This window comes from Triticum aestivum, chromosome 2A (genome assembly GCF_018294505.1).
Source record: "Triticum aestivum cultivar Chinese Spring chromosome 2A, IWGSC CS RefSeq v2.1, whole genome shotgun sequence".
NCBI classification, from domain to species: domain Eukaryota; kingdom Viridiplantae; phylum Streptophyta; class Magnoliopsida; order Poales; family Poaceae; genus Triticum; species Triticum aestivum.
The window spans coordinates 473,063,913-473,073,654 of NC_057797.1; the positions used below are offsets into that span (position 1 = coordinate 473,063,913).

Here is a 9,742-nt window from a genome sequence, read left to right on the forward strand (position 1 = left end):
GTCGACCCCCGCAGTGATATGATTATCTATGTATGAGTCATTATCTATGTTAGTTTCAGACTATTCGCATATGTGAGTCAGTATTTATGTATGAGACATGCTTCATGTATGTGTTACTATTGCACTTGCTTCTATCTGATAAGGAGACATATATCGTTTTATGTATGCGAGAGACATATTACTATTAATTCGCATTGTTATTCCAGTTACATTTTCAAAGAGACTACAACCGATAATTAAGATACAAGCACATCTAAATTAAACGGTGCGGTTGAACTTAATAAATACAGCTTACATACTACAAAATGAAATTAACGTAGAACATAATTCCCTACTTGTTGAGGTACAACTGGAATACAGCTTACATACTACATGAAGTCATCATCGTCATCCTCCGTTGATGCAGAACTCTTGCCCTTCGATGATGCAGAACTCTTGCCCTTCGTGGATGCAGAACTCTTGCCCTTCGACGATGCAGAACTCTTGCCATTCGTGGATGCAGAACTCTTGCCCTTTGACGATGCAGAACTCTTGCCCTTCGATGATGCGGAACCCGGGAGCGGCGGCATGAAGATATCATCTTCGTCCTCGCTCTCCTCAGTCCATCAAAATGGATGCTTTTCTAAAGTCCTTCTAAAAGTTTCACTCTTCGGCTTCACTACCTTCTTCCACCTTTCATTCAACCTAAGAAGTTCTTTACGTACCTCCGCATAAGTCCTTTCAGGCCACCCAGCCCTACGTAATTGGTGAGCCAACTCATTCATTATGGTGTCACTACCGGTGAGTTCTTCCCATGGAACTATCCTATTGTCCATCCTGAAATCGGTAGCTAGCCTCAGAAGAGTGCTGCTCATCTCAGGGTGAAAACTACGATCAAAAGGATAATGAGACATCTCGACTACACTGGACTACTTATTCACCTCCGGGTCAAGGGGGTTTTATAGGTAGAGAGGAGAGAAAATGGCGGGAAAGAACGACTGGGGTATGGAGGGAAAGAGTTGGCGGGAACATATGGCGGGAAAAGGTTGGCGGGAAACGGGTGGCGGGAACATATGGCGGGAAAGGGTTGGCGGGAAACGGGTGGCGTGAACATATGGCGGGAAAGGGTTGGCGGGAACATATGGAGGGGAAAGAGTTGGCGGGAAAATATTTACGGAAAGGGCTGTGCAATTTTTTTTCATTGCAAAATGGTTACACAATATTCGTAAGTCATAATAAAAAACCCTTTTCGGCCTACAGTACGCAGAAGAGCGCGACCATGCAACTTCGGTCACCAGTTCACGCGAAAAGGTGGGAGCCGGGGACTCTTCGGCCTACGGTTGACCAAAGAGTGCTCTTCGGCCTATGGGAAGCTGAAGAGTCGTTTTCGGCCTAGTTGGGGCACACTTCGGCCAACGGGAGGCAGAAGTGCCCTCTTCGGTCAACGGCTGGCCGAAGAGCCACTCTTCGGCCAATGGGAGACCGACGGGGTACTAATTTTGCAAATAACTTGTTAGCACTGCTAATTTCCGAAATTGCTGTAAAAACCATGCTAGTTTTGAAAAAAAATCCCTCGCCGAATCATCAAACCTGAATGGTCAGACTGCACAGGCACAACCCCGACGGCTTCAGCTCCGACGTCCCCCACTCCGAGCCCGGCGCCGCAGCCGGATCGTACGTCATCGTCTGATACCCGCCCTCTTCCTCCTGCGAGAGCAGCAGCAGCTTCCCGCCACGCGCCCCAAGGCAGAATCTGGTGCTCGAACTGCCGGTGAGCGGCACCGGAATCTTCTTCCAAGAACCGTCCGAAGGGTCGAACGCCGAGAGGCAGCGCTGGTTCTTCCACTCGACGCAGAACAAGGTCTCGCCGACAACCGCGTGCGAGGTGACCATGACGCAGCCTCTCTTGATCTCCTCCCAGCGGCTGCGGCCGGGATCGTAGACGTCGACGAAGCGGGAGTTGCCGATCGTGAAGCTCGATCGGCCGCCCATTATGTAGAGCTTGCTGTGTAACCCGCTGGCGAAGCAGCCCCACCTTGGCCTGCGAAGGCCGTCGATCAGCCTCCATCTGTTTTGCCGGGGATCGTATGCTTCCACGCTGGACAAACTGTTGCCGCTGGAGCCGAATCCACCGGCAGCGTATATCGTGCCGTCGACCTCGGCGCAGGCGAAGTCGCGACGCGCAACATTCATCTTGGCAAGTGCACCCCACCTATGCATATGAGCAGGATGGATTAGTTTCAGATTTCAAATGACTTCTTGCTTATTACTACTAGGAGCATTTGAATTATTATGGAAGATCCAAAATATACCTGTTGAGCCGAGCATGGTACTGGTAAACCTCGTCAGAAACAGAGTCATTCCCATGGACAGCAGCATAGCCAGCAATGACATACAACTTCCCATAAAGAACCACCACACCGAACCCAACTTTGGCCAGCCCAGGCATAGGGGGAATTGCACTGTTTTTGCGCTCCCCCAAGACCTCCCAGTGACACCCATTTTCTCCAGCTTCAGCAGCAAGGACATAGACCAACTCTTCAATCTTCCCAACCTCCTTCCTGACAGCACTGAACTCTCTGCTGCCGATGAACGACATCCACCTCCTGGACACTGCACCCATGGCAGGGAAGTGTCTCCGAGGGACGAGAGCGAGGCATATCTTCGCCATGTCTTCCGGCAAACCGGGAATTAGACCGTCGTGTGTATTGTTGTCTTTTTCGGTCATGGTAACCGGAGAAAGCCTTGGCCTGGCCAGAGACTTGAGCGGCATTGTACCACGGTGGCACGCCTGTGCTTGAACAAGCGGTTCCCTTGCTCCAACAAGTGCAAGCATTGAAATCACCTGTGGAACGCTTGATTATTTTTAATGTGTGATGGTGCTTGATGGTTTCATGGTGATGGATACCAATGGTGAATGAGGCTCGTCAACTTATATTGATCTGTCTTTGCTATCTTTCCTGCATCCCATCAGATAGTGGAAGTCCTTGGAATGGTTTTTCCTACAAGAACAGACAGCCTTGGTCTTGTTACTGATGAAGTATAAGCAGCTTCTTCCTTTGCGCATTGCCTTATAATCTACAAAACATATCAAACTATATTAATGTCACCCAGGTCCATAATAAAATGTTTTAGTTGGCAGGAAAAATTATAGTACATGTACATCACAACAATAACCAAATGATCTTGATGACAATTAATCCAGTGGCTTCCACATGTAACTATCTACACTAGAATGAGTTCGAGTACAAAGTTAACTTTATCCCTGTTTATTGAATGGATCAAGGGAAAACCGCAATTAACTCATCCCTGTCATTGAAGAATTAAGAAAATAGGAGTGCCATGATACGCTAGCCCTGTGGAAATAGGCAGCGGAAAAGGATGCAATTTGGTGTCATCCATCATGATCAGGAAAGTTGGCAGAGAAAATGAGTTCTAAGTTTCCAACAACCAACAGAACAAACTACTTGTTCAATTTCATTGGGAATGACAAGTTCATATACAAACCCCACATCCACAAATAGGATAATACAAAAGGAAACTGATTGTGTATACCACCTCATGTCATATAAAGTATCAACTAAAATTAAATGTTTAAAGATACAAAAATAAGATAAACGATAAATCAAAAACAAACAGAAACAGATGATTCTATATACACAGAAAGTTTGTCTTTTCAATAAATTTAAAATTGAAAGTTGAATATCACGGGTAACAAAACATATCACATATTACCTCCGTCCGAAATTACTTGTCTTCGAATGTATCTAATGAATGCAGCGTTTTGGTGCTCGGCCTACATAGAGCCCTTTATTTGAAACATTCCGAAAATGTGTACTACACCTTCTGTAACATTTCATGAGAAAATACATTGATCCATGAGCTACACAAAAAAGTGAAAATTGTGGATCTTACACGGTGAACAGCATACGCACTGTTCACTGTTTTCAATGTCAGAGATTTGTCTTTTTTGTGTAGCTCACGAATCAATGTATTTTGTCATGAAAATGTGCAAGCATGTAGTAATACACCCGTATAATATTTTTTCAAAATTTTTTGAAGCACTGAAACATTAATTTTGATTTTTTTAAATGAGCTCTATGTAGCTCGAGCTCCAAAATGAATTATGGTGTATCTAGAACTAAAACGTGTTTAGATACGACATCTATATCTAGACAGATTTAAGACAAGTAATTCGAGACGGAGGGATTACTTAGACAATCAAATATTTGAGGTAATATGACTGGGTGTCACAAAACTTGCGCTTGATGTTTAGTTTGGTGCTAAAACTTTCAAAACATGGATTTTTGGTCACTCAACTTGAGTTCTTGTGCAAATACGGTCACTTAGATCATATTCAGATGTATCCCGCGCTTATGGTACACCCGCGTGGCTATGGACCACTATCAGTGACGGGAACAGTTTAGTGCGACTAGCGTGTTTTTTTAGAAGCACCCCTCATTTTGTATTTAAATTAAACAGAAGCCCCTCAATAATACGTGTGGGTCCCACTTATCAGCACGAGTGGTGGTAGAAATGAGAATAAAACGGGGGCGTGGGGGGATTCAAACACAACAAGCGCATTAGCCAACAACTGCACCAACTACATGTTCGTCCACATATATAGATACAGTTGATTTTATATTGGTCCTTCGTTTTTTTTAGATTCCTTTTTTCCAGGTTCCCAAAAAATCTTACTCCCTTCATTTCATAATATAGTACGCCCGCGCTTTTCGAGATTTAAGTTTGACCATCAATTTAACCAACATGGGCAACTGCGGCGGGAGCAAAAAATATATCATTGAAAGTCGCCCCACGTTGGTTAAACTTATGGTCAAAATTAAATCTCGAAAAATGTGGACGCACTACATTATGGAATGAAGGGAGTAGCTTTTTTCGCCAAAAAAATCAAATGAAAAAACCGCGTTGAAATATATAAGCCTAACCCACAACATACAAATCTTTTTCACGAGTGAGATTTTTTTATCCCCCCTTTTCCCAGAAGGGAACGGAAAAATCCGGGTTTCATAATATCTCAGAAATTCCTTTTTTGGCGTTTAAAATTTTGAATAGAATTTTCAAGTCAAATATTTTTAACGTGTAATATAATATAATTAGTTTAACAACAGAATAATTTATAAAAATTTGGTCTTGGAGAAAAAAACCATGAATACGAGTATTTGTTGTGGCCAAAATATAAAACTCAGTGTTTGTCTTTATTGACAGTAACAGGTACTTGATGAAGTGGTTAGCTCCTGTGCTTCCACGTTGGATGTCTACAGATCGATTTTGTTACTCCATTTTTTTCTGCAAAATTGTCCATGCGCCTGCCGCCCGGGTTACGAACATCTGGTCTTGACAGGCTGTTTCGTATAATTAAATAAACTTTAGTTGTGCGTGTTCACCATCAACCGACAGCTGGTGCAATGGATATGAGTCTGAGTGTTTTATTAACAACGTCGTGCGTTCGAACTTCATCCGTCCTATCTTTTTTCATTACATTTGAGACCTTTTGCGTGTAATTAAATGAACCGCGAGGGAGTTTTTCTTAGAAAAAACGGCATGAAAGGGTCACACAATGCCTTGTACACTCCTAGCCATTAACAGGTGAGCCTCCGCCAGGTTGGTGCGACATGCGAGCAGGCCATATGGACGCAAGTTAAATGATCATAAATTTATATTTAAAAAAATTGAAAAAACTTCTAACCTATTCATCTTCAATCATGGCAGTACGACGAATATGAAAAATAAAATTATATTCAGATCATCAAACTAAACATCAAACGTAAGTTATGTGACTCTTGATGATATTACCTCCAAATATTTGCATGATTATTTGGTACAGATTAGGGGTTTATGTCAATTTGGTACTTAAACTTGGAGTCTGTGCACTAGAAAGGTGACCAGATTAGTGTATTTGCCCCTTGAACCATCGTCTTCCCAGACGAACAAGAATTTGCGTACTGAAAAGAGAACCTGGTATTGTATTCCTTCAAGTATTGAATGAACACCCCCGCAAAAAAAAAGTACTGAATGAACACGTTGAAATAATCCTGGAGTGGATTGACGTGGCCAAATACGCTGCAGTGACGTGGAAAATTAAGTGCATATATAAATTTCTTACATCGTGAAAGGTGGGTGTTCTAAATTTGTTTTCTCCGACCACTATTTCTGGAGCTCGACCTTAGACATACCCAAACCAAGAGCACTCCCAGAGCATCTCCAGCGGCGTCCCCAACAACCCCCACGTGATTTTTTTCACGTCGACGCTCAAAAATCAGCCCAATCGTGTCTCAGGAGCCTGCTTTTCGTCGGTTTGGGCTGAAATTGACGCCAGCAGACTCAGGCTGAACCCAACGCGCTGGGGCGCCCGAGGACGCCGGGGCAAGCGATTTTGATGCGAACTAACTGCGGGCCCGCCGAGTCAGCGACACGCCTCGTCGTCCTCACAACTCCTCGGTTTCTCGCGGGGAATCAATGCCAAGGCTGCCGCCGATCAACCTTCCATTGATTCCTCACGGGCGGTGCGGCGACGCCCTGCCTCCCGCCACACATACACATGGCGTCCGGTCGCTATAAAAGCAACGCCTCCCCCTCGCCTCTGGCCACACCCTGTCGTGCTCTTCCTCTCTCTCCCCTTGCGCATCCGCAGCCGCCGCCGCCGTTCCTCCCCAAGCCCAGCCACGACGATGTGTGAGTGATTCCCGGGCAATGGGGCAACGGCCAATGACTTCGGTCGCCGCTCGCTGCACGAGTGGGAGGCGTACTTGCTCTTCGAAGCCAACATCCCGACGCCTCCCGACATGCGCGCAGGGCCGAGCGGGTGGAGGCTCAGCGCCGGGGGTTCCCTATCTCCCCGCTGCCCGACATTGCCGCGCGCGCCGACTACTTCGCCGACGAGGTCGATCGCGTGCGAGCGTCACTGACGCAGGAGCAGCGGGCCCTCCCGCAGCACGCCGCCGGTAACCACAAGGCGTGGGCGGCGTACTTCTAGCACCGGCAGGCGCAGCGGCTAGCCTCCACCAACGGGACACCGGTGGTGCGGGGCACCAAGAATAGCGAGGGGCGCCGCATGTGGTGGGGCGCCCCCGGCCGCTCGCTTCACGCCGTTTTCCGGCACCTCGAGGGTGGCAACGCCTCGCCCTTGAGGTACCCTGCCACCCTGGCCGCCCGGAGCGGCGTCCTCTTCTTCCTCCTCCTCCCGCTCCTCCTCCTCCGGGTCACTGGCGTTGTTCAGCACCAAGGCCGAGCCAGCGAAGACGCCGCTCGGCCGGCGCACCCGCAGCGCTGACATCGTCATCAACGAGGGCGGGCGCGCCTTCTCCTCGGCTCCTCCCCGCTTCGTCAAGCCGAAGACGGAGCCGGGGCTCGCCGCCATGAAGACGGAGCCCGGGCTCGCCACCGTGAAGAGGGAGCCAGGCCTCGCCGCCGTGAAGACGGAGCCGAGGCTCTCCGTCGAGGCGGCATTGAAATGGACGCGTGAAGACTGAGTGCGGACGGAGCTAGAGCGCCAGTCTCGCGCGCTGGAGCAGTTTGCCGCTCGGCGTCGTGGCCGCGACGAGGGAGGCGTCGTCGTTCTCGACGACGACGCACCGCCACCGGTCCACCAGGGCGACCCCGGGCAGGGGTCCAGCAGGGGCGGCCGCGCCAAGGAGGAGAAGGACGACGAGGACAACGGCAATGGCGGCGATGTGGCGACTTCGCCGCGCTGAGCACGTTCTTCATGTAGTCTAGGCCTTTGTTTTTTCAGTAATTTTAAATTCGCTATGTAAAAATTGTTTAAGTCGCCGAAGTTTATGCCCGTTTGCCGAATAATAGCCGAATGTCTTGTTAAAAAATTAAAAAAACCTTCTGAGGCAACCCTAGAGCCGGCGGCTGGGAACCAGTTCGGCCCCAAGTCGATTTTAACGCCGGGTCGTTCCTAGACGGCAATTTTTCAAACCTCCTGGGAGCCAACGGTTGGAGATGCTCTCAACCTAAAGATGATCCTGTCAAGGAATTTGAGCAGTAGGAGATGGATGACGTTGCTCGGTGGCCCCTGCGAGCGGCCTCGCAAAGAAATTCGTGGGACAGGTCACGCACCAATAATGCTACACTTACGGGCAGACGGCGCACGGAATCAGCTACGCACAGACGTGGAATCAACTGTTTGGTGCTCAGGTTTTTTACTTTACGTGAATTCCGGCTTGTTAGTTCTCTTGTTTGGCCAACTCAGCTCGTAGGCATCCTTTCCGTAGCAGCAGCCCCTAGGTGTAGTATTACTGGGTCGCGCACAGAGGCAAGCACCCAAAGTATATCTGGCCATACCTTGGGCCGGGCCGGGCTTTGGGCCGGGCCTAGCCAAGCCTGACGCAAAAAACTCAGGCCCGAGCCTGGCCCGGCCCGGCCGTCGGGCCTGTTTTCTGGGCCCGAACCCAGCCCGAACACGTAAAAGCCCGTCAGGCTTCGGGCCGGCCCGACCTTCAGGAAAACGCAAAAACGATGGGCCCAGGCCCGGCCCGGCCTTCGGGCTCAAAATCTAGGCCCGAGCCTGGCCCGGAAGCGGCGTCGGGCTTTTTCGGGCCGGGCTGCCTATGGCCAGGACTAACCCAAAGCAAGAATCGACCATGCGTCTCCACCCCAGTATACGCTCCGCTCCTATCTGCGACGGTGTGCCCAAGCCCAACAGCTGTTTAACCAAGCAGCTCATAGGAAAGTTATCCTTTTTATTTTCTTTTGCAAATTAGGTTGATGAGATGGCATGTGACATTTAGGGCCACCGGTTCGATTCCTCATCGAACAGCGTTGAATGAAGCAATGGGGTGGTAGCTCAACTACGCAACAGGCTGACAAGTTTGCATACATTCGCCGAAAGAGCGGGCGAGAAATGGTGGTTTCCGATCATAATGGGTCACAGAGTTGGCATTTCTAGTTCTACGGCGAAGGTAAACCCAAGAACAAGGCACCATCTCTCTCTCTCTCCCCCAAAAAATAACAAGGCACGAGTAAAAACAGTTGAGTAAAGAGATGATTTATTACCCGGGCTGCTGGGAAGTTTTGCCGCGGCGTCGGAGGGAGATAAAAATGGCACAAGTGTCCACACGGAACGGGAGGAGCTAGAAGAAGCGATCCGTGAGAGAAGTGCTAGCGTTCAACATATTCCTGCGGGTCTTTGCTCCTATATATGCCCAGCTGCTTAGCCGTTCGAAATGTTAGTAGTATATCTTTCTATTAAACAATCTTATATTTTTTTACGGAGAGGGAGTACTTCTATCGCTGCCACAGAGATCCTTATTTAACACTGCTTATCACGTATGTGTGTTGAGATCTAAGATAAGTTTGAGCCGAGATAAGTCTAAAAGATAATGGTAATGGATCAGTTGTCCCTTGGTATGTGGACCAACAAACGTACCTAATGACTTATGGAGGAAGTAGTATTCTTCCTGAAAGGAAAAACACTGCACGGAGGCTAAGGAAACGGCAAAATTTCACGAGTCAACTTCTTTTGGTTGATGTAGGTGTTATCCATAGACAAAGAAGAAAATGATGAACCTCCCGGGGAGCGAAAAGGCGAAATGCGCAGAGTCAGCCATGTGCTGATCACCGTGATCTGCGCACTTTTATTCTCAGAAATTGGAGGTCGGCCGGTCAAATTAAAGCTCTGGCCTCTCCCTCTGGGTAAGATGATCGCCACGGCAGCGCAGCGTAATGGCCTTATCTTTTTTCTTTTCTTTTTTGAGGGACGCGTAATGGCCTTATCTGGATGGAGGAGCTGCAGTACGGC

General features: G+C 48.3%; 1 protein-coding gene across 1 annotated transcript; it reads right to left on the minus strand.

The window, feature by feature from the left end:
* Positions 1-510: 510 nt before the first annotated feature.
* Positions 511-9,205, minus strand: LOC123185417 (F-box/kelch-repeat protein At1g67480). The gene is made up of 3 exons (XM_044597297.1): positions 8,998-9,205; positions 2,292-3,057; positions 511-2,191 (listed from the first exon to the last, which is right to left on the minus strand). Exons 2-3 carry the CDS (start codon positions 2,813-2,815, stop codon positions 1,564-1,566), a joined length of 1,152 nt encoding a protein of 383 aa, XP_044453232.1. The 5' UTR covers positions 2,816-3,057; positions 8,998-9,205; the 3' UTR covers positions 511-1,563.
* Between the last annotated feature and the right edge of the window lie 537 nt (positions 9,206-9,742).